At 45.1% G+C, this 25,129-nt stretch overlaps 1 protein-coding gene across 3 annotated transcripts in view; it reads left to right on the forward strand.

The window, feature by feature from the left end:
• micall2a (mical-like 2a) overlaps positions 1-25,129 on the forward strand; it is a 112,888-nt gene that overhangs the window by 13,848 nt on the left and 73,911 nt on the right. For all 3 annotated transcript variants that reach the window (XM_072268413.1, XM_072268411.1, XM_072268412.1), the window contains exons 2-4: positions 2,864-2,912; positions 19,012-19,153; positions 23,930-24,093. In XM_072268413.1, coding sequence (XP_072124514.1) covers positions 2,864-2,912; positions 19,012-19,153; positions 23,930-24,093 — 355 coding nt within the window. The remainder of the gene's footprint in view (positions 1-2,863; positions 2,913-19,011; positions 19,154-23,929; positions 24,094-25,129) is intronic.

The raw sequence follows: 25,129 nt of genomic DNA on the forward strand, positions 1-25,129 counted from the left end.
ACTGCTGACCTTGGGCTGATGTTTTTGTTCACTGGAGCTGTGACCCACTCCTGGTTTAAGCATCCAGTGTAGATCTGCCCTCAGATGTTGGAGTGAGGCCTGAGTGAACAACTTCCTCGCTCGAGGTGCCACGAGGAATCCATGTTAGCTGACAGCCTGTATGTTCCTCCTCATTAGCCACTGACTGAGACTGTTAACCCAGGCAGTGTGAGGGCAAATCAACCAGGGTCCACCTGGTCCAAACTCTGACTCTGATCACTAATCAGAAGTGGTGGGGGGAGATTTAGAGTATCATGGAGCATAAGAGACTGCAGACGCTAGAATCTGGAGCAACAAACAAAATGCTGGAAGAATTCAACGGGTCATGCAGAATCTATGGAGTGAAATGGGCAGTTGACATTCGGGTCAAGACCCTTCATCTTCTCCCCTCCCCGCCTCCCTTCTCCCATTCCCTGCTCCGCTTTGCTCTTACATCAGATTTCATCATCTTAAGCCCTTTGGCACTTCTATCTATCGCCTCCCACCTGTGATACCATTCACAAACTTTCACCTCTCCAACCGCCTATCACCCTTCCTCACCTGGACCCACCTGTCACCTCCCAGCTCTTGCTCCAGCCTTTCCCTCCCCTTTGATACTGGCTATCTCCCCTCTATCTTCCAGTCCAGAGGAAGAAACCTGACCTTCAACATTGACTGTCCATTTCTGTCCATGAATTTGGAGTATCAGCTTAGGTCATCTCATATCCAAAGCCTTGCTTTGTTTCAGAGGGCCGGTTGGTAAATTAAATCTAACTCACTTATACCAGTGTAGGTGTGTGAAAGATCCCACTCCTGTGTAAAGATCATTTAGATCCACAGTTCTAGGATGCAGGTAGACAGGGTAGAGTGGCAGTAACCACAGTGCAATTGTGCTGGAAAATAATGATGAATTTTCCTTAATTACCACCTCTAAGGCAGGGCTCCTGTGATCAGCTTATCGTAGGAGAAACTGTGGTATGTACATCTGGAGTTGTCGATGTGCAGAGGCTTACAGTTTAAAACAATGAATTTACTATAAATGGCTGCCTGCAGAGCATCATGAATTGGGTGACATTTCCTGCTATTGAATCATGTCAGTTGTACAATTCCTGCATCTTGACATAGTCTGTGATGTGATTTTTTTTAGATTGCTGGTTAATGGTTCTCAGTCACTCCATTGCGTTAAAGTCGCTATAGTTAGCAGATTGTCTGATGTATCTCCAATCCCCTGATTTAATCTGCATCTTAAGGAAGGAGGACAAATGCTAACCAAAGTAATTTTGCTTCTGTAAGGTGATACACAAGACTGGTGTGATTGGCTATACGGGCTCTCAATTCTGGCCCTGGCTCTGGTCATCTCAGTGTTTTAAGGGAAGTCCAGTGTAGTTGTGTGAAAGGTCTCACTCCTGTGTGAAGATCATCTAGATCCACAATTCTGGGATGGAGGTAGACTGGATACAGTGGCAGTAACCACAGTGCAATTGTGCTGGTATATTTGGGTGATGAATTAAGGGTCTTGCACCCCTGTATATCGGTTGTGGTGGGTTTACTCCAAGACAAAGAACTTACATTTAAGTTTTACCTTTTGAGTTCCTGGGACATCACTGTTTTAGGAATAAGAACATGCCAGCTCAGTTGAGCATAGCAGCAAACTCAGAATGACCTGATTAAGAGAGAAATATTGCCCAGTGTCCCAGGAACATGGCTCTCCTCTCTCATTGAGAACGCTCTGGGATGTTCCACATCTGCTTCTTTGACAGATGTGACTTTAGCCACAATTTGAAAAGGTCATCCGAATTGAACATTTGACCAGAAGTCAATTTATTGCTAGACCTCCTGACTGAGGCTCAGAAGCTTCAATTCACCAGTGATACCAATATCCCACTTGGATTTTCTATTGGTTTGTGAGCAAGAGGCTTCCATCTTGGTGTCTGTTTCTTTCCCCTGCAGAGTGATGTTGGAGTTTGCGTTGAACAGTTGATGATGGGCCAGTGTCTCCACATACTGGGGTCAATTGACAGGATGTCCATAGGTCGTGATTGGTTGTGATGGTATTGGTGTAGGACCAAGGAGCCGCTCAGTGATTGGCAATTGGGTTGAGAATGTAGATGCTGGAATCTGGAGCAATGCCAAAAGCTGGAGAAATTGAGGCAGCAGCAGGAAGGAAATACATAGCTGAGAACCTGTATCTGGACAAATATAGAATGGAGAAGGTCAATATAAAAAGAAGGGAGGAAAGGGTGAAGCAAGAACAGGCAGATGACAGGTGGAGAGATCCATGCGCAAAGGATAGTAGGCAGGTGGGGTGGGGGGTGCAAAGTGGAATGACGTCTGAAGACCATTGCTTAACTATGGCTTGCTTTGGGGCGATTGCAGTCTTCCACCTGTACTGTATAAAGAATTGGGTGTATTGCTTGATCAATCCAGGTATTAACCACTGTTCTCAGAATTCAGTTAATTCTGTTGTGAATTGTTCCTGTCCTGTTTCCCAATCAAACTTGTGTTTGTTAACCTAGACAGATTCAGTACCATCTCAGTTTCAAATTCTGATCCTCCCTGGTCATGTAATCTGCCCCAATGTTCCTAGATCTCCCATTCCAGCCCTGTGGTCACTACTAATTCTCACAGCTTCATCACTGGTGGCTGTTCTTACAACCAAACAAGACCTGAACTACACTTGCCTGTTCTAAAAGATGCTCAGAAAAGGCCCTTTTCTTGACTGTGCAAATGAGAGCCCTGTAAAATGTCCTGAAGCAATTTCTAAGCATTGTTAATATTCTGTATAAAGGCACACTCAGTTTAAGGTGTGGCAGTGACATTGAATCCTATTCTCTTTCAATTGCAGAGATTTTGATTCGCTTAAGAAAGAAGAGGTTTATGAGAACAATAAGTTGGTAAGTAGCACATGCTGTCTGAAAGACTGAGATTTTCTTGTTAAATTTCTTCAGTTTGAAAGCAAAACTATCTCTGATGGTTGAAATCTGAAATAAGGCAAGGTGAAGTATGAAATACCTACGAGGCAACAAGGGAGAGAGAGACTGAGATTCTACTCCATCATTCTTCATCAGAATTAGAATCATTCCTGATGAAACAAATTTAAAATTCAGAAAATGGAAGGGAAAAAATTGGAAGATTGATGTTATGCACAAGCCTTATGTTCCAAGCCTACACTCCCCACCTTTTCCCACATTACATCGACTGCTGCATTGGTGGTGCTCCTGCACACATGTGGAGCTCATTGACTTCATCAGCTCTGCCTCCATCTTCCAACCTGCCCTCAAATTTATCTGGTCCATTTCTGACACCCCTCTCCCCTTTCTCGATCTCCCTATCTTTATCTCAGGAGATAGCTTATCTACTGATGTCTATTATAAACCCACGGACTCTCACAGCCTCCTGGACTATACCCCTGCCCATCCTGTTACTTGTAAATATGCCATCCTCTTCTCTCAGTTCCTCCGTCTCTGCTTTTACAGTGAGGCTTTACATTCCAGAACGAAGGAGTTGTCCTCCTTCAAAGTAAGGGGCTTCCCTTCCTCTATCATCAACGCTGCCATTAATTGTATCTCTTCCATTTCATGCATGTCTGCCCTCACTCCATCTTCCTGCCACCCCACTGGGGGTAGGTTTCCTCTTGTCCTCAACTACCACCCTACCAGCCTCTAGGTTCAGCACATAACCCACCATCTCCAACGGGATCCCACCACTAAGCACATCTTTCCCTCTCCCCCCCTCCACTTCCTGCTTTCCGCAGGGTTCGCTCCCTGTGCGACTCCTTTATCCTTCATCCCTCCCCACTGATCTCCGTCCTGGCACTTATTCTTGCGATCGTAACAAGAGCTGCAGCTGCCCCTGCACCACCTCTCTCACTACCATTCAGGGCACCAAATAGTCCTTCTAGGTGAGTTGACACTTCATCTGTGAGCCTGTTGGGGTCGTCTACTGTATCAGATGTTCCCAGTGTGGCTTCCTGTGTATTGATGGGGCCTGACGTAAGTTGGGAGACCGCTTTGCCGTGCACCTACGCTCTGTCTGCCAGGAAAAGCGGGATGTCCCAGTGGCCACCCATTTTAATTCCACTTCCCATTTCATTCTGACATGTCAGTCCATGGTCTCCACTACTGTCATGTTGGAGCAACACCTTATGTTTCGTCTAGGTAGCCTCCAGCCTGATGGCATGGACGTCGATTTCTCAAACTTTTGGTAATGGCCCCTCCTCTCCTTCACCATTCTCCATTGCCATTCCCATTTCTCTCTCTCACCTCATATCCTTAACTGCTCATCACCTCCCTCTGGTGCTCCTCCCCCTTCCCTTTCTTCCATGGCCTTCTGTCCCCATGTGGTATTTTTTCCTTCTCTCCCCTACCTTCTTACTCTGACCTCATCTTTTTTCTCCAGACCTGTCGAAGGGTCTCGGTCCGAAATATCGACTGTTTCCTCTTTTCCATAGATGCTGCCTGGCCTTCTGAATTCCTCCAGCATTTTTGTGTCTTGCTTGGCTCCTATGTCTTTACTTAACTCCATATACTGCCAGCAATTAATTCTACATTGTGACTGTAAAACCCAGTTTCAAAATTACCCGTGCATCTTTGATTAATATTCTGTCTTGCATTTAAATTAGTGGGGCTGGGGAAGGGTGAGGTACAACCTTCTAGTGGAGGTGTGGTGGAATACAGACCCTACATTCGCAGTGTTAAGGCAGCACTACTTGCTCCATCACACAGCTCTGCCAACTCTGGTTGAACTTTGCCTCCGATCCTCTTTGATTTTATTGCGTGTTGCTTAGCAAATAAATAACCACAGTCTGTTTGTTACTGTGCACTCTTCTAGTCCATAAGGGCAGGAAGTCTTTTCAACTCCTGTACAGCTACAGATTCTGGGCCCAGGAATCTGACTTGTTGGAAAATGAGTGTACATAGCCTGAGTGACACAAATTTGATTGTGACCTCAGTTCCTCTCTGCAAGGAGTTTACACATTTTCTCTGTGACTGTGTAGCTTTTCCCCAGTCAGTCCAGTTACCTCCAACTTGCCGAGGTTCCTGAGTCAATTAGCCACTGTAAATTACTCCACTGCACAGAATGGTGACGCTGATGAAATTGTCCCAGTGTGTGTGTGAGTGGTAGAATCCAGGGGTGTTATGGGCATATGGGAAGAAGTGTGACCAAGGAAAATGAAGGGCGAATTGATGTGACCTGGCAGAAGTACTTAAGATCATGATGGGCAGGGTGAAGCACAATCTTTTTCCCAGGGAAGGGTTGTTAAAAATGAAAGGACATAGGTTTAAGATTGGAGATAAGGCACTGAAAAGGGACATCAGGCGCTGCTTCTGCACACAAAGGATATATGGAAGGAACTGCTAAAAATTGTAGTTGAGACAGGCGTGTTAACACCATATAAAAGTCATCATGGATAGGAGAGGCCCAGAGGGCTGCGGGCCAAACACAGCCCGATGGGAGTAGCTCAGTGGGTAACACAACTGGAATGGGCAAACTAGGCCAAAGAGTTTGTTTTCATCTGTATGCCTCTATGAATCCATATAGATTCATACTCATTTGGGCCAAATGTCCTTTTGTGGATCATGCAAAAAGCTCAGGGGCTAGGAAACAGCCTTTTCATGCAAGCGATAAATTCTCCACAAATACTGTACAGCTACACTGATGACGGGAACCTTTGTTTGAAGAACACTCATGGAGGTGCGAGGGAGTGGAAGACTGTGACTCTGTCGCCCAAAAGGGGGAAAATGAATAGATCAAATCATTATGGGCAGTCAGAGAGACATCAGAGGAGGGAAATAATCAACAAAAGAAACAAAGGAGTGTGTAACTAATCAGTTAGAAGGCAACACCACAATTGAGGCTGAGCCACCGTCTGACCAACTTTTGAAAAGCTAACAGGACGAGTCTTGCTAACAAGATGTTAACAGGGGGTTGTGCATTTGATGTAGTCTACAGGACTTTCAGTTGGGCTTTCCAGAAGATCCTGAGACCTGGGCCTCCGTACATCACTCCACAGCTAGATGTTTGATTATTTATCAGCAGACCTCTGTCAGTGAGGATTGGAAACAACATTGCCTCACTGACCATCAAAACATGTGCACCTGAAGGCTAAGTGCTTAGCCCCCTGCTCTACTCTCTATGGACTCACCACTGTGTGGTTAAGCACAGCTCCAATGCCATCTTCAAATTCAACCACCACATTACTGTTGATGGACAAATCACAGATGGCGAAGATGGGTCAGCTATTTGAGTGGTGCCACCATGTGCTGTCACACCTGGAAAATGGGGCCTCATATGACAGGCTGCTGTTAGAGACTTCACTTCAGCATTTAACACCATCATACCGTGGAAACTGGTAGGGAAACTGTGGTCACTGGGTGTCAATGCCTCTGTCTGTAACTGGATCCTGGACATAGTCTGTCTGCACATGCATGGCTCCTCCACAGAGAGAGTCAAGTGCATCAAGTTCCTGGGCGTTCACATCAAAGATGACCTCACCTTGTCCCTTAATATCACCTCCCTGAATAAGAAGGCACGGCAGCGCCTCGACTTCCTAAGGAGATTGAGGCATGCGAGGTTTCCCTCCCCCTACCTTAGCTGAATTTTACAGGAGCACCATTGAGAGTGTCCTGACAAGCTATATCTCCATCTGGTATGGGAGCAGCTGAGTATCGGATTGGAAGTCCCTACAAAGGGCTGTGAGAATGGCCAAGAGGAACATAGGGAACTCCCTACCATCCATCAGGAACATTTATCAGGAGCATTGCATACGTATGGCCCTTAGTGTTATCAAGGATCCCACCCATCCATCCAGCATCCCCTTTGACATTCTACCATATGGCAGGAGACTCTGATGCATAAAGACAAGAATGGTCAGGATGGGAAACAGCTTCTTCCCTCAGGCCATTAGGCTTTTGAACTCCATGAAAAGACCCACAGCAGGCAGAAGACCAGAGCAGAGAGTCCAGGAAGAGGAGGAGGGTTGAAGATGGGAGAAGGAGTCATTGGTGCAGGGTGGAGAAAGAAGTAGGCTCTGAGACGGAGGTGGAGGAAGAAAAGCTCAGCGTCATGGTGGGCGCAGAACTCACTGAGGTGTGGGTGCAGGGGGAGAAAGGTGAGGCCTTTATTGAGGACAGAACGTTCTGCCTCAGAGACGGGACGGTGAAGACCTGGCACAGATGAGAGCTGAGATTGGGGGGGGGAATGGGGTTGGACATGTCAGAGGAAAAGGGAGGGTTGCAGTGTTCAGGGAAGGTGGGGTGAGAGGAAGATGGAGTCTCCAAGGCCACAAGAGCTGGCGGTGGGACCTGAGAGACACGGGACTGCAGAGTGGTGGTGGGGGAAGGGCGGGGTGCAGAGGTTCCAGCAGCAGTGCGTAAAGGCCCAGCCTGGAGGTGCTGTCAGTCAAGGCCGAAGATGGAGTTGGAGGTTGCGCAGTTGGCACCTTGAAGATGTCCGAGGTCGTTGGAACCCGCATTGATGGCGGTGGAGTCCGGGCTCTGAACCTGCTCGGGGTTGTTAGAACCGTGGAGGTTGGCAACAGCAATGGTGGTCTTTAGAAGTGCGTGCCTGCTGGCGTTGGAGATGGCAGGTTCTGTAGTCTGTAGATAGGTGATCTTCTGATCCTTAGAGGACGTGAAAAAGCTGAAAACCAGTGACTGAAAGCGTGAATCCGGTGGAGAATAAAGTACCGGACAGGTCTGTAGACAGGCATTCTCCCGACCATAGCTGTCAATTTAGGCCATTTGGCCCATTGAGTTTTTTCCTCCATTTGGTCATGGCCAGTTTATTTTCCCTCTCAACACTTTCTGCTGCCTTCTCCCCATAACCTTCGACGCCCTCACTAATTACGTAGCTATCAACTTCCGCTTTAAATATACTAATGGCTTGGCCATAAACACAGGTGGCAATGAATTGCACAGATTTGCCACCCTTTGGCAAAAGAAATTCCTCTTGATCTCTATTACAATGGGATGTCCTACTTTTCTGAGGTTCTGCCCTCTCATCCTAGGCTCTCCCATTATTGGAAACATCCTCTGCATACCCTCTCTATCTAGGTCTTTCAATATTTGGTAGGCTTCAATAAGATTCCCCCTCATTCTTCTGAACTCCAGCAATTACAGGCCCAGAACCATCAAACACTCCTCATACATTAACCTTTTCATTCCTGGGATGATTATCGCAAACCTGCTCTGGACCCTCTCCAATGACAACAATGAATCCCAAAGGACTTGATTTGAGCAGATCTTTTATAACACTATGCCTAATCATATTAATCCACTTCTTCACACATGACTCCTCCTAACCTGTGCTGAGTTGGCAGTGTCTTGTGACTGAAAGCCCAAAGTAAAATGTATTTGGCATTCAGCAGAAATATATGTCGTGTAAATGAGCAGGGAGTTTCCAAAGCTGAGGGTTATTTGCAATAATCAAAGCAATAACTCCAAATGCCTCAAATTTCTGCAACATGTGATGTAACTTTGACTTAATCAACTTTATATATTTCCAAAAAAGATCAAAGTCCAAATTCTTGGAACTGAAAGTTAATATATTAAACTCTGATCAGTGTGCAAATAATGTCTTCTTAAGAGAATAAGGAAATAACTTCCTATTTAATCCACGCAATATTCAGACCTCGAGGATAAATCCACCTTTATCCTTTTCTAATTCCATCCCAGCCCAAAACAGCAAAGGGGCCAAGGTGAAGCTGGATGGGATGATTGACCTTTGCTATGAGTTTAGCAAGGGCCAGGAACAATAGCAACCATTTTTAGAGTAACAGTAAATGCTATTTATGTCTTGCCCTACATTAAACCTTTCAGAGTACTGGCATTTGCCCAGGTTATTCACAATAAGAGAAGCCCTTCCCTACTCTGTCAGAATACCCTTCCACTGCTTTCTCCCTCACATACTCACCCAACTTTCCCATGAAGTTATCCACGTATTTACATGGTTAGGGAAGTACAAGGTTAAGTAAAAAGCCAAAAAAAAACAACTTGTAGATGCTGAAAATCTGAGGTAAACAGAGAAAATGTTGGGGCTACTCAGTTGGTCAGGTAGCATTGATGGAGAGAGAAAGGTTTTGGGTTCAGTGGGGGAGGTTTGATGTTTGTCATGTGAATGAGTTCAGTTGCAAATGGTCTGCAACATAATACATTGTGAGAGTCTATGTCTTTGGAGTACTTGTGATAGATGAGCCATGGCTTGCAGAGAGAGTCATCCTCTCAGGTCATGGTGTTGACCATCCCTGCCTTATCATTGGTAGCTGTTCTTTCGGCTACCCAAATCTTAAACCCTTCCTTCACCTCCTCACCTCTTCTCTTTTAAAATTCTTCTTAAAATGTACCTCTTTGCCCAGTCTTCTGGTCATCTGTCATAGAGTTTCTTTGCTTTTGACTTGCAAAGTTGTGTTTTTGTAGGTCTGGATTTGCAAACTGTTCCAACTTTTCATCATTGCATTAAGTCCTCAGGGGATTATGATTAAGTGATTGCTTACATTAAGTGCTGATTGGTCCAAAAGGCACATGTTGTTCAAGTCAAGCATCTGGATGCGTGGGCGGATGAAGGACCAAGCTGCCTTTAAAATCCTGATGTGCTAACTTCTGTGTAAATCTGGAGGCTTTGTTGTATGATTTGCATGGACTAGTCTGCGGTATAATACTGTAAGATAAAAGCTGAAAAAGATGATCCTTTACATGCTAAAAGTGCCTCATGCACTGGCTTACTTGAAGACAGCAATCCCTGACACTGAGTTACTCTCTCTTCTCTCTGCTCCGGTCAGCACAAAAGGAGTAAGGAATGGAAATAAGGAATAGACATTGCCACTCTGTCTTTCAATAACAGTATCGAAGATCTTTTACCTTCATGCCACCTTCCTGCATTAATCCCTTATCACTCAATATCTACAATTCCTCTGAACCTGTTATGATACTCAATAACAGAACCTCCACATCCCTCTTGAGTAGAGAATTCCAAAGATCTGCTCCCTCTGTCTGAAGATAATTGTCTGGGAAAGCTGCCTCTGTATTTGGAAGTTGTGATCTCTTGGTTCCAGGCACCCCAGCCAGGGCAATGGTCAACTCCCAGCTATGAACTTTGTACCTATCAACAAGAGATTAAGTCCTTCTAAACTCAGAAAAAGACAGCTCAGACTGTTTCATCTCCCCACATCTGACAGATATCCATCTATCCCAGGAATCAGTTTCTCATTGTGGGACGTCTAGCACAAGAAGATACAGCCTCAGGATAGAGGGGCATCTATTTAAAACAGAGATGCAGGGAAATTTCTTTAGCCAGATGGTGGTGAATTTGTGAAATTTGTTACCACAGGCAGCCGTGGAGGTCAGGTCGTTGGGGGAATTTGAGGCAGAGCTTGGTAGGTTCTTGATTGGACATGGCATCAAAGGTTATGGGGAGAAGGCTGGGGAGTGTGGCTGAGGAGGGGAGAAAAAGATGAGTCATGATTGAATGGTGGAGCAGACTTGATGGGCCAAATGGCCTAACTCTGATCCTATATCTTATTGTCTTGTGATGTTATAACGTGATCTTACCAGGGTCCTATACAATCGAAGCAACCCATCTCTGCTGTTGTACACAAACCGTCTGCAGCAAAGGCAAATATTTACTTGCTGCATGTTTTTATTGATTTGTGTGCAAGGGCACACAGATTTGTCAAACACCAGCACTTTTTAATTTTATAAAAATGTCCTCTTGTACCTTCCCATGTTGATAACCTCAGTGTTTCTACTTCTTTCATCTACCATGGACTTGCTTATTCACCTAACTTTAACTTTTATCTAATCTTTTCCCTATGCCTATTAGGTGAAGCTTTTATGGTCCATGTTTATACATCTGGCTTGATAACTGTTTTCTACTATCACTTTCCTTGCTTTTTTGCTGAATTCAGAGCTGTGGTTGATCCCCCAGCTTGCCTACAACCTGAGATGTTTCCTTTGATCCAATACTATCTAATGTTCGCAGTTGATTTGTTATTGTCACATGTGCTGAGATACTGTGAAAAACTTAGTTTTTCAAAACATTCACACAGACATTTAAAAATAGAAGAATATTGAGGTAGAACAAAGGGTAAAGCAACTACAGGATAAGAGTATTGTGACAGCACGGTGCAGTGCACGAAGGTACAAGGGTCATGACAAGGTGGATTGTGCTTTGTCCTCAGATTGCTATATCCTCAGAATCACGCCACAGAGAGTAGGCCATTGATCCATAAGACCATAAGGTACAGGAGCAGAATTAGGCCATTTGGCCCATCGAGTCTGCTCTGCCATTTCATCATGGCTGATCCAATTTTCCTCTCAGCTCCTGCCTTCACCTCGTATCCCTTCATGTCTTGACCAATCAAGTATCCATCAATCTCTGTCTTAAATGTACATAAAGGCTAGGCCTCCACAGCTGCCTGTGGTAAAGAATTTCACAGATTCACCACTTCCTGGCTAAAGAAATTCCTCCTCATCTCTGTTCTGAGCTGTCTCCACTGGTCTTAGACTCTCCCACCACAGGATTCATCTCATACATACAGTTCAAAAACAACAATTTGGGATCATCTCACTTGCCTGCTCTCAGCCTGTGGCCTTGTAGGTCATGGGTTTTTACATGTTCTCCAACATACATTTTAAATAGGGGTCCTGCCTTTGCCACTCATTCAGGCAACGAATACCATACACTGATAATCTTCTGGTGGAATGTAAACGCTTCCTCAACTCCTCTCCAATACTTTTTACCACAGCATTAATTCTTCACCCCGCATCATCAGCATTACAACTGAGGAAAGTAGGTCCTCGAGGTCAAGTCCCAATCTTATATAGCTTGGTTAAATCTTTCTACAGTCTCCTTTCTTCTGAATAATCAACCTCAGCCTGGCCAGCCCCTCTTTCATGTTAATATTCTGCAGTCCTGGCAGCACGTTGCACATTTCCTCTTCACCCTGTCTGGGGCTATCACACCTTTGGTGTGGTGCATCAGCGGTGGCCTAACCAGTGCTTCATATCCACATCCAGTATGACCACCCTACTGCCCTACTCTTGCATTCTGTGTCATAGAGTTACTCAACCCAGAGTTAGCTCTTTGGTCCACACCATCTATGTCTTTTTGCCCATCCACACTCAGCCTATGTGCTGCAAAAGGTCTGTATCTTTCCTTCCTTTGCTTATTTAATTGTCAATCTAAATGATTTTAAAACACAGCGATTGCATTTGACTTCACCTCCTTCTCCGGTAGTAAGTTGAAGATATAAACTCTCACATTCTTGTTTTCAATCCCCGTACTAAGTACCTACCCACCTGTACCTCTCATAATTTAGTATACCTCAGGTCTCTCTGTCTGAGACCCTTGCATTAAGGTATCCCAGTAATGAGAAAGTTAAACTCCCCCATTACTGTAATCCTATTGCCTTAACTCCTTTCTACAATTTGTTTACATATCTATTCCTCTAATTCCTGCAGACTAGACTATTGGGAGACGAACAGTAGAACCCCAGTAAAGTGATTGCCCCTCTCTTATTCCTGAGTTCTAACCACATGGTTTAATGGGCAATCACTTCAGGATATCCTCTCTCAGTAATACATCCCCCCTCCCCCCCCATCACTTCTGTAACTTCAATGCGCTAGAACACTAAGATGCCATTCCTGCCCTTTCCTCAATCGCATTTCTGTGACGCTATCATTCCAAGTACTGATCCATGTTCTTGGGTTATTGGACTTACCTGTGAGATTTCTTCTATTAAACTGCAGCTAAGCCTGCCAGCTCTCCCATGCCTCTGTCTGTTTTGCCCACTGGACTTGCTTGATTTAATCTACACCTGCTGCACCTTGCCTGACTCATTAAGTTAAATCCTCCTGAGTAGCATGAGCAAACAGCCCTGCAGGGGTATTGGTCCCCTCAAGTTTTGGTGCAACTGGAACTCCTTGTACAGGCCCCTCCTGATAGAAGTGACCCCAGTGATCCAAATCCTCAAAGCCCTCCGACCTGCACCAGCTCATTAGCCAAGCAAACATCTGTCCTACTCTCCCATTGTACAAGGAGTAATCTTTGTATGGTGACCTGAGAGCTCTTGCTTAAGTTTCTGCCTAACCCCCTAAATTCATTTTGCAGGACCTCATCCCTCTTTCTACCTCAGTTGTTGGTAATATGCTCTCTAGCTGTTCCTCCTCCCCAATCAGAATTTCTGTACCTGGTCGGAGATATATTTGATCTTGGCACTGGGGAGGCAACAGACGATTCTTGCCTTGCTTTCATCCACAGAGTTGCCTATCTGTTCCTCCATTAATGCATCCCCTGGCAATACTGCTTGGATTGGCTGCCGTGCATTAGAACCAACAGTGGGGCCACAAACTTGGCTGCTACTTTCATCTGAGGCCACATTTCCTAATGGTATTGAAAACTATATAGCTGTTTAAGTGGGACACAACCACAGGGACTCTCATGCTGTCTGCCTGCCCTCCTTCCTTTTTGAACCTGTAGTGCGACTGACTTACTGAAAATACGATCTGTGACATTTTCTGCATCCTGGATACTCCATAGCATATCTGGGCCAATAAAAGGCAGGTTTACTGTGTGTTTAACCAGTTTCTTTACCTTTTCTTCTCCTTCAGAGGTTGTCGACATGAACTCCCAAATCCCGTGGTTCCCTTACATGTTCTCCTGTATTCTTTCTCCTCGTTTTGCCTCTCTCGATGTGTTCCCCTCTCATTCTTCTCCCATTTGAATCCCATTTTTACGTCCACTAAAGTAATCCACTAGTTTCTCACACATAAAATGCTGAGGCAACTCAGTAACTCAGGCAACATCTAGTTGGGACCAAGACCATTCATCAGGACTGGAAAGGAAGGGGGCAGAGGCCATAAGAAGTTGCAGGGAGGGGAAGGAGTACAAAATGGCAGTTGATAGGTAAAACCAGATGAATGTATTGAAACATTTTTGGAAATCTATTTTTTCTACAATTTCTAAAGTTTTAAAAATTAATTTAGAACCTAATAAATTGACAGTTTTGTTTGGTATAATCCCTCAATATATTCATGGTATTTCTCTATCAGACCAACATGTAATTGCATTTGTTACTTTATTGGCCAGAAGGGCTATTTTATTGAAATGGAAAGATGCTTCTACTCCCACTTTGATACAATGGTTCTCTCAGGTGATGCTATGTCTTAAGTTTGGAGAAAATCAGAAGTCGAACTTTTGATCCTTGATTTGATTTCGAGAAAAGGTGGGGTTCATTTGCCCGCTACTATCATCTGATTTGAGTTAATTAATATGGTTTCCTTCCGATTTTTGTTTAAATGGATTTGAGTTGGCAGATTGATGTTTTTCTTTTATGGAAGCTTGTATGACGTATAGCTCCGGGGTTGTGCTCCCAATGGTTTTTTTTTTCATTTTTTTTTAGTTAGTAGGGGTTCTTTTTTTTTTCCTTTTTTTTCTTTCAAAACATATTCTTAACACTTTATTTTTTCTTATTATAACTGATATATTGCTTATCTTTGTTAATCAGTTATTTGCTAATTTAATTCTTCATTGTACATATTGACATATTGACTTGATTACCTTAATGTATTTTTTTGTTGATCTTTAATAATAATTAATAAAAAAGATTTTAAAAATAAAATCAGCTGAAGAGGAAGGGGGTGGGTGAGGGAGGGAGGAATTAAAGTAAGAAGCCGGGAAGGGATAGGTGGAGGAGGTAAAGGGCTGAAGAAGGGTGAATCTGATAGGAGAGGACAGTGGACCATGGATGAAAGGGAAGGAGGAGGGAAAAGGAGGGCAGGTGTGAAGAAGAGAAAGGCTGAGAGGGTAACCAGAATGGTGAATGGAAAAAAAAATTGAGAATTAGAACTAGAGTGGTGAAAGAAATTAACAGCAGAAATTTATATTCATGTCATCAGGTTGGAGGCTATCCAGATGGAATATGACATGTTCCTCCAACCTGAGTTTGGGCTCATCGTGGCAGTAGAAGAAGCATGGACAGATATGTCAGAATGGGAATGGGAAGTCAGACTGAAATGGGTAACCACCAGGAGATCCTGCGGTCTGTGGAGGACAGAGCGAAGGTTCTCAACATTCCGATATATCCCTCAACCGGAAAGTTTATTCCTCCCTATCTATCACATTGCCAACACTGGTAAACTTTTTAATCACAATCCCTCCATAATCACCAGGTCAGTTCTCTGGTCCAAATGGAGGGGTCTGCTTCTGAACCCTGTGAACTCTCTGGATGCAATGCACTTCAATCACTAAAACACCCACACACAGACCATTTGCCAGTTCCCCAGGGTTCAAGTTCACATGATTTTTTAAGTGTTGTTTTAAGCGACATTTCACCTTTAAATATGCTGGGGTCACCTACTGTATCCAGTGCTCCTGGTGTGGCCTCCTGCATATTGGACAAACTCCAACGTAGATTGGGAGACCGCTTCGCCGAGCACCTACACTCCGCCTGCCAGGAAAGTGGAATCTCCCTGTAGCCACCCATTTCAATTCCACTTCCCATTCCGATATGTCAATCCATGGCCACGGCCTCCTCTACTGTAAAGATGAAGCCACACTCAGGTTGGAGGAACAACACCTTATATTCCGTATGGGTAGCCTCCAACCTGATGGCATGAACATTGACTTCTCTAACTTCCGCTAATGCCCCACCTCCCCATCGTACCCCATTCATTATTTATTTATATACACACATTCTTTCTCTCTCTCTCCTTTTTCTCCCTCTGTCTCTCTCACTATACCCCTTGCCCATCCTCTGGGTTTTCCCCCCCCTCCCCCTTTTCCTTCTCCCTGGGCCTCCTGTCCCATGATTCTCTCATATCCCTTTTGCCAATCACCTGTCCAGCTCTTGGCTCCATCCCTCCCCCTCCTGTCTTCTCCTATCATTTTGGATCTCCCCCTCCCCCTCCCCCTTTCAAATCTCTTACTAACTCTTCCTTCAGTTAGTCCTGATGAAGGGTCTCAGCCGAAATGTTGACTGTACCTCTTCCTAGAGATGCTGCCTGGCCTGCTGCGTTCACCAGCAACTTTGATGTGTGTTGCTTGATTGCATGAACATCGATTTCTCGAATTTCCAGTAACTGCCCCCTCTCCTTTGCCATTCCTCATTCCTGTTTCCCTCTCTCACCCCATCTCCTTACCTCCCCATCAGCTCCCTCTCGTTCTCCTTCCCCTTCCCTTTCTTCCATGGTCTTTTACTCTCTCTTGTCAGATTCCCCCTCCTCCAGCCCTTTATCTGTTTCACCTATCCAGTTACCAGCTCTTTACTTCACCCCTGCCCCCTCCGATCTCACCTGTCACTTGCCACCTTGTACGTCTTCCTGCCCTCCCACCACCTTCTTACTCTGACTTCTCCCTTTCGTCCTGAAGAAGGGTCTCAGCCTGAAACGTCAATTGTTTTCTCTTTTCTATAGATACTGTCTGGCCTGCTGAGTTCCTCCAGCATTTTGTGTGTATTAGATGACTTTCAAAGAAGGATATCAAGAAGCAGCCCAGAGAACCACTGGGCTGTATGAAAATCTTCAGGTGATGTGGGAACATCCTTGACCACACCAAGTGAAACATTCCATCCACATTTCCCCATAGCTTTCCAGAGGGCACGGAGAGATCACCGATGGACATTGGGTTTGGCTGGGTTCAACACCTTTCCAACTGCTATACTTTAAGATGCTGTGCCAGAAATTGTACACTTGCACTGCATACCTTACTAAACAGAAAGCAGGGCATTTATACATTGTAATGTTTACTTTTTAATATTACAGAATTTTCAGATTAAGTTTTGGGAAAAATAATAAAAGATGGTGTTATCATATGTTAAGTTGGAGCACACACTAGGAAAGAATTAAATTTGATCAGCAAATCATATAGATCTCTTTCATAATTATTTTTCATAAGCAGAAAGTGAATGATTGTCAAATGATGAATTCTGACATCATTATAAATGTGCTTTGGATAATTCCAATATTAATAATATTGGATAGTCCTAATATTAATTAAATTCTGCATTAAAGCAGATAGTTTTGTTATTAATTTTATATCGGACAAGTGGTCACAATTACTATGATTTCATCAGTACCCAGTCTAAAGATGTTCGATATACAACAGGGGAAGGAACACCTCTACATCTGGCAGCGTTTTCCAGCGGGCTTCATAAATCAATTAACTGTGTTCTTTTTTCTCCATTTTTAAATAATGCACCAATTTTGGAATGAAATTGCCAAACTCTAATTGTTAGTGGCTTCTTTGCTCTGGAGTCATTAGTTAAAATATAATAGGACATGCGAATTGGTCTATGTAAATATCAATTATTTTGAGCAATAAATCTTTGGGAATAATGCTTCAATGTCTCAGCTGGTGAACATGCTGGGGAAATGCGAACCGAGGAGCAAGGCTCAACCTTGGCTTAAATAATGAGCTGGTCGTCATGTGTGGGGAGTCTGCTCTTAACATGGAACAATGCGGCACAGTACAGGCACTTCGGCCCATGACATTCTGCTGAACCCCTGACCTACTCTAAGGTCAATGTACCCTTCCCACCTACATAGCCATCCAGTTTTCTATCATCCACGTGCCTGTAAGAGTTTCTTAAGTGTCCTCAATGTATCCGCCTCTACCACCACCTCTGGCAGAGTGTTCCATGCCTCTGAAAAAACTTACCTCTGACATCCCCCAATACTTTCCCACAATCATTGTAAAATTATTCCCCCTTGTATTAGCCATTTCCACTCAAGGAAAAAGTCTCTGGTTGTTCACTTGACCTATCATCTTGCACCTGTTTATCAAGTCACCACTTATCTCCACCTTCACTCCTAAGAGAAATGCTTAGCTCCCTGAACCCATCCTCATTAGACATACTCTCTAATCCAGGCCGCATCCTGGTGAACCCACATAGGATGTCAGAAACTATGGAGAGGAATAAAGAGCCAGCATTTTAGGCTAACACTCTTCATCAGTATCCTGATACATCTCTTCTCCACTCTCTCTAAAGCTTCTACATCCTTCCTATAGTGAAGTGACCGGAACAGAACACAATATTCCAAGTGTGGTCTAACCAGGGTTTATCGGGCTGCAAAGTTAGCTCAAGTTCTTGAACCCATTCATTCCCTGACTAGTGAAGGCCAAGACACCATACACTTTCATAACAACCCTATCAACCTTTAGGCAACTTCGAGGGATCTATGGACATGGGCCTCAAAAACCCCAGTTCCTCCACACTGCTAAGAAACCTGTCATTCACCCTTTAATTGACCTTCCAAAATGAATCACTGGTGTATGGCTCATGAAGAGATTCGGAGATGAATACCTTTGAAGTCCTGCTTTTCAGTTTTCCATCAAGCTCCGTATACTCACTGTTCAGGAACTCTCTCCTTTTCCTACTTATATTATCGGTATTAATATGTGCCATGACTGCTGGCTACTTACCCTCCCCCTTTAGAATGCTGTGGACCCGATATGAGACATCCCTGACCCTGGCACCATCCGGGAGTCTCCTTCATGTCAACATAATCTTCTGTCTGCTCCCCGAACTATTGAATCCCTGTCACCACCGCTTCCTGTCTTCCCCTTTCCCTTCTGAGCAACAGAGTTCCTCAAGACTCAGATAGCTGATGAATACACAGTGACTAGTGCTTCATACTTGTGATGCTCTGCAGAAATACAAGACTGTACCTGTGATTGTGTGTAGAAATCCAGTTATTCCCTCTTAAAGCAATCAAACTTGATTTTAACTGTTAATGTAGCTTCTTTGGCAATCATGGACAATGCACTTACAGTTGGGTAAACTATGTATGTGATTTGCCTAATGTTCTGGACAGTTCAGATTTAACATTTCTAGCCATGTTAACAGGGAAAGTGCCCAGTTAGTGTGGCTTTGATCACACACAGAAGAACAACTGCAACAATCTGTTTGGCTGACACAAAAGCAAGAGCTTCTCACTGGACAATAATAAACCAACTACCCTACAAAGGTGCTTGCTAAAGTCTTGCTCGCTTTTCCAGGCTTTCCGCGTGGCGGAGGAGGAGCTGGGCATCCCGGCACTGTTGGATGCAGAGGATATGGTGGCGCTGAGAGTCCCCGACAGGCTGAGCATCCTGACCTACGTCTCGCAATACTATAATTTCTTCACAGGCCGGTCACCCAGTGAGTATCCGCCCCCGTGACAACAGTGGTGCTACTCACCGCACCCTGGGGTGAGTGGGTCCGCAGCTGCACCCTGGGGTGAGCGGGTCCGCAACTGCACTCTGGAGTGGGCGGGTCCGCAGCTGCACCCTGGGGTGAGCCGGTCCAGAGCTGCACTCTGGAGTGGGCGGGTCCGCAGCAGCACCCTGGGGAGGGTGGGTCCACAGCTGCACCCTGGGGTGAGCCCGTCCGGATCAGCACCCAGGGGAGGGTGGGTCGGCAGCTGCATCTTGTGGTCAGTGGGTCCACAGCAGCACCCGGGGGTGAGCGGGTCCGCAGCTGCACCCTAGGGTGAGCTGGTCCGGAGCAGCACCCTGGGGTGAGTGGGTCTGCAGCTGCACCCTGGGGTGTGTGGATCTGCAGTTTCACCCTGGGGTGAGTGGGTCCGCAGCTGCACCCTGGGGTGAGTGGGTCCACAGCTGCACTCTGGAGTGGGCGGGTCTGCAGCTGCACCCTGGGATGAGCAGGTCCGCAGCCGCACCCTGGAGTGGGCGGGTCCACAGCAGCACCCTGGAGTGAGCCTGTCCAGAGCAGAACCCTGGGGTGAGTGGGTCCGCAGCAGCACCCTGGAGTGAGCCGGTCCGGAGCAGCACACTGGGGTGAGTGGGTCCGCAGCTGCACCCTGGGGTGAGTGGGTCCACAGCTGCACCCTGGAGTGGGCGGGTCCACAGCAGCACCCTGGGGTGGGTGGGTCCGCAGCAGCATCCTGGGGCGAGCGGGTCCGCAGCAGCACCTTGGGGCGAGCCGGTCCGGAGCAGTGCCCTGGGGTGGGCGGGTCCGCAGCTGCACCCTGGAGTGGGCAGGTCCGCAGCTGTACCCTGGGGTGGGTGGGTCCACAGCTGCACCCTGGGGTGTGCGGGTCCGGAGCAGCACCCTGGGGTGAGTGGGTCCACAGCTGCACCCTGGGGTGAGCCGGTCCACAGCAGCACCCTGGGATGAGTGGGTCTGCAGCCCATGGTACTTCTGCAGCTATGTGAGGAAGGGAGGGGTTGGATTTAGAAGGAGCAACAGCGAAGGAGCAATGATGTGTTTCCAAATCTGGATGATATGACTTGGATGTGACATTGGTTGCACTTACTGGGTGGTGAGGAGGCGAGGCATCCTTAAAATCAAGCAGGAGGATGCCCTCTTGCTCCATGTATCTGTCCTCCCCCTGTGTCAATTCTGCTGTTTAATTTGAACCTGGTAGATCCATCTTATCTTCGCTCCATTATCCCTCAAATCCCTCCCAACTGTCTTCTGCTTTTGAAAGTTGAATATCTTTCCCTGGAGCCACAGATGCTGCTGAGTTCTTCCAGCACTTTGTGTCTGCTGCTTGGATTTCCAGCATCTGCAGATTTTCTCTTGTTTATATTTTTAACTGTGTAGTTTCGTTAAAGAAGGGTCATACTTGTAGTGAGGGCAGTTCAGAGAGGTTCATCAGGTTGATTCATGAGATTGGTTTGTCATTATCACATTTACCAAGGTACAGCAAAAACTTGTCTCGCATAAAATTCATCCAGATCAGTTCATTACAACATCTCACTGAGGTAGTAAGAGGGAAAACAGTAAAACATTGTAGAATAAAATGCAGTGCAGATAGACAATAAGGTGCAAGGTCATAGCGAGATAGATTGCGAGGTCAAGAGTCCATCTTACCATACTAGGGAAGCTTTGAATGGTTTTAGAATAGGTTATGTGCTTTTGTATCTTCTGCCTGATGGGAAATGAGGGAAGAGAGGATGTGGTGGGCGGGGTCTTTGATTATGCTGGCTGATTTACCGAGGCAGCAAGAAATGTAGAAAGAATCCACGTAGGTGGAGATTGGTTTCTGTGGTGCTGAGTTGTGTCCACAACTCTCTGTGGTCACAGGCAGAACAGTAGCCATACCAAGTTGTGATGCATCCAAATAGGATGCTTTCTATGTTGCATCAGTAAAAGTTGGTGAGGGTCAAAGGAGACATGCTAAACCTTCTTAGCCTCTTCTTTAGCCATGTTATTAGTATAGCTGGATCAGTGTTCATCCATTGAGCTCAGTACCATTGATGTAAAGAGAAGCATGTGCCCACTTCATGAAGTCAATGACCAGCTCATTGTTTTGCAGGTATTGAGGGAAAGATTGGTGTCTGGGCAGTATGTCACCAGTCTCTATATCTCCTTCCTGTACTCTGACTCATCATTTTTTGAGATGGAGCCTGCTATGGTAGTATCAACTGCAAACTCTGGGGATGGGGTTAGAGTAGAATCTGATATAGGGAGTAGAGTAGGGGTTGAGGCTTAGCCTTGTGAAGACATCAGTGCTGAGGATAATTGTGCTGGAGGTGTTGCATTTAAATGTATTGTGAACTTTAAATCCTTGACTTGTTGACCAATGGGACACAATTGGTCAACAAGTCAAGGATTTAAAGTTCACAATACATTTATTATCAAAGTACCAGTACTATATTCAACCTTGAGATTTGTCTCCTTACAGAATCAGGTTTATTATCACTGGCATGCGTCGTGAAATTTATTAACTTAGCAGCAGCAGTTCAATGCAGTACATAATATAGAAGAAAAAGAAGAAGAAGAAAAAAATCAATTACAGTATATGTATATTGAATAGATTAAAATTGTGCAAAAAACAATGTGTATAATTAAAAAGTGAGGTAGTGTTCACGGAGATCCATTTATGAATCTGATGGCAGAGGGGAAGAAGCTGTTTCTGAATCGTTGAGTGTGTGCCTTCAGGATTCTGTATCTCCTACCTGATGGTAACAGTGAGAAAAGGGCATGCCCTGGCTGCTGGAGATCCTTAATAATGGACACTACCTTTCTGAGACACTGCCCCTTGAAGATGTCTGGGGTACTTTGTAGGCTAGTACCCAAGATGGAGCTGACTAAATTTACAACCCTTTGCAGCTTCTTTTGGTCCTGTGCAGTAGCCTCCCCCCCACCCCATACCAGACAGTGATACAGCCACAAAACAAAGAAACCCTTCTGGTAGGGAAATTGAAAGTTGTGGATCTGGCTTTAGAATAAGGAATTGCCATTTGAAATAGAAATGATAAGGAGTTTCTGTGTCAGAGTCTTGAATTCTGTAACCCAATGGAGACTGAGTTACTGAATATATTCAAGGGTAAAACGAGCCGATCTTTGATCTGTTTGGGGACTGCAGGTTTTGGGGATCATACAGGAACATGAAGCTGAAGTCAGGTTCAGAGTAGCCACAATCTTACAGAACGCTGATCATTCGAGGATCTCAACGTCCTTCTGCCATCCCCTGATGTTTTGAAGTCAACATTACAGCAAAGCATTAGGTAATATCCATGCCTGTATATGGCCACAGCCCTCATGGTGAGCTGCAAGAATACAGGCACCAGTTAAAATGATTTTCTCTGGATTACTGAGAGTAAAAATGGGCAATGATCACTGAGAATCAGCCCCAGTCAGGTTGAAGCAACTGACTTTTTGTTACAGCTCCTTCTGGGACACAGACTCTGTGAGAGAATATCTATCAAATCAACAACAGAGAAAGTAGCTACCTGGTTGAATGAGACTGTTCTGCATGTTACTTGCAGTTTCTTTCCCGTTCTCAACATTCAAACTGGTCGTGTTTGAGCATGCAATTGTCATGTGATCCAACTAGATTGTTACGCTGTTTTATTTAATCTTGCACCTATTTATTTAATCAGCAAGAAGGCTGGCATTTATTTACCTGTGTATTGAATAACTTGCTGGGCTATTTCAAAGCTTAAGCAACATTGAAGACCAGGCTTCAGTGTGAACCATTTACAAAATGCATCGCAGTAATTGGCCCAGGCCCTGCCGACGGCACGTCCCCAACGTGCGACCTCTCCCGGCAAGAAGGTCAGGAGGGCAGCAGGTTTCCCTCCAAGTTGCAGATTTGGAAGTACATCACTCGTTCTTCAATGTCACTGGATAAATTCTGGAACTCCTTTCCCCAACAGCACTACTGGAGCACCTTCAGAGAAGGACTTCTGTGGTTCAAGAAGGCAACTCACCACCACCATCTCCAGGACCTTTAGGGATGGGCAATAAATGCGGTCTTTCCCAGCCACACCCACATTCCAGAGATAAAAGATATTTTAAGATAACCGGTTTCCAATTTTGTAGCTCATCAGTGATCTAAGTGGAAATTCATTTTTTTATTAATTTAACATCCATTTCCTCAGGATCTCTTTCTGTATCCCTGGGGTTGATTGATTGCCAAAGGGGTTAATGGTTAATAGGAGAAGGCAGGAAAATGGGGTTAAAAAAAATCAGCCATAATTGAATGCTAGAGCAGACTCTGACTAAATGGCCTAATTCTGCTCCTTTATCTTATATTCTCTCTGTGTTAATTGAGGTCTAATTATAATTATAGCATGTTATATTGGTTTTATTTGTCACATGTATATTGAAACACACAGTGAAATGAGTTGTTTGTGCCAATGACCATCACAGTGCAACTGTGTTAGGGGCCAGCCTTCAAGTGTCGCCATGCTTCAGGATCAACATAGCACATCCACAGCTTACTAACCCTGACCCTAACCTGTATGTCTTGGAGAGTGGGTGTAAATGGAAACCCAGACCATAATGGGGAGAACATACAGGGTGGTGGGAATTGGACCCTGACTGGTGATTGTTGGCACTGTAGAGAGTTGCACTAGCTGCTATGCTACCGTGCTACACCTGGATAGCACACAAAACTAAAGCCCAAACGATGTAAATTTTTATTTTACTTCCTGCCTTTAACGTTGCCCTTCTATCTTGCAGTTGGCGGTATGGCTCACATTAAAAGACCTGCAACTGATTCGAGTGAGGAGCCAGCACAGAAGAGGCTGACGCCTGAGACTAAGCCAAAGCACCCCAAGAATACACGGACTGACAACCATGAGCCAGTGCTTCACGCTGCGGCAACCTGTCGGGTCGCATCGCCAGTGAGTGGTGTTGCAGTCACTGTGGCTGTTAATCTGGGAGCTAGACGCTACCTTCACTTAACTTGCCAGATTGGGCTGCGTTGCCTTGGAGGCCAGGCACTTGAAACTTATCTGCTCATTGTGCTATCAGGATCTACTGATTGGAAGACCAGGGAAGAGATCTTCATGAGTAGATGTTGAGATTGTTCTTGGAGAAGTCTTGGGGGAGCGATAACAGAGTCTTGAATTGGTTTATCAAAACAATGATGGTTGCTGCAAACCTGATGTAAGATCAGAAACTGTGCAACCAAGTTGGCCAGTGTCTGTGGTGAGAGAACCAGAGCTTGTCTTTCAAGGTGAAGGTGAAGTTGAGATGAGGGAGTTAGACTATGAGGAAACATTGAGTTGCCTGGGACTGTACTTGTTGGAATTCAGAGGAATGAGAGGAGATATAGAAACATATAAAATTATGAAAGGGATAGATAAGATAGAGGCAGGAAAGTTGTTTCCACTGATAGGTGAGATTTGAACTAGTGAACATATATTCTGGGGAGTAGGTTTGGGACGGAGATGAGGAGGAACTGATTTTCCAGAGGGTGGTGAATCTGTGGAATTCTCTGCCCAATGAAGCAGTAGAGGCTACCTCAGTAAATACATTTAAGACAAGGTTGGATTGATTTTTGCATAGTAGGAGAATTAAGGGTTAAAGGGAAAAGGCAGGGAAGTGGAGATGAGTCCATGGCCAGATCAGCCAAGATCTTATTGAATGGTGGAGAAGGCTCGACAGTCCAGATGGCCGACTCCTGCTCCTGTTTCTTATGTTCTTATGTTCTTTATTAATGTCACATGCATCGAGATGCAGTGGAAAAACTTTTGTGTACGTGCCATCCAAACAGTTAATTTGATACATAAGTACATCAAGGTAGTAAAGAGGGGAAAAACACTGCAGAATATAGTGTTACAGTTACAGGGAGAGTGTAGTGCAGGAAGACAAGAAGGTGCAAGGGCCATGGTGAAGCAGATGAGAGATCAATAGTTCAGAGTCACAATCAGAACC

This window comes from Mobula birostris, chromosome 9, assembly GCF_030028105.1.
Source record: "Mobula birostris isolate sMobBir1 chromosome 9, sMobBir1.hap1, whole genome shotgun sequence".
Classification (NCBI taxonomy): domain Eukaryota; kingdom Metazoa; phylum Chordata; class Chondrichthyes; order Myliobatiformes; family Myliobatidae; genus Mobula; species Mobula birostris.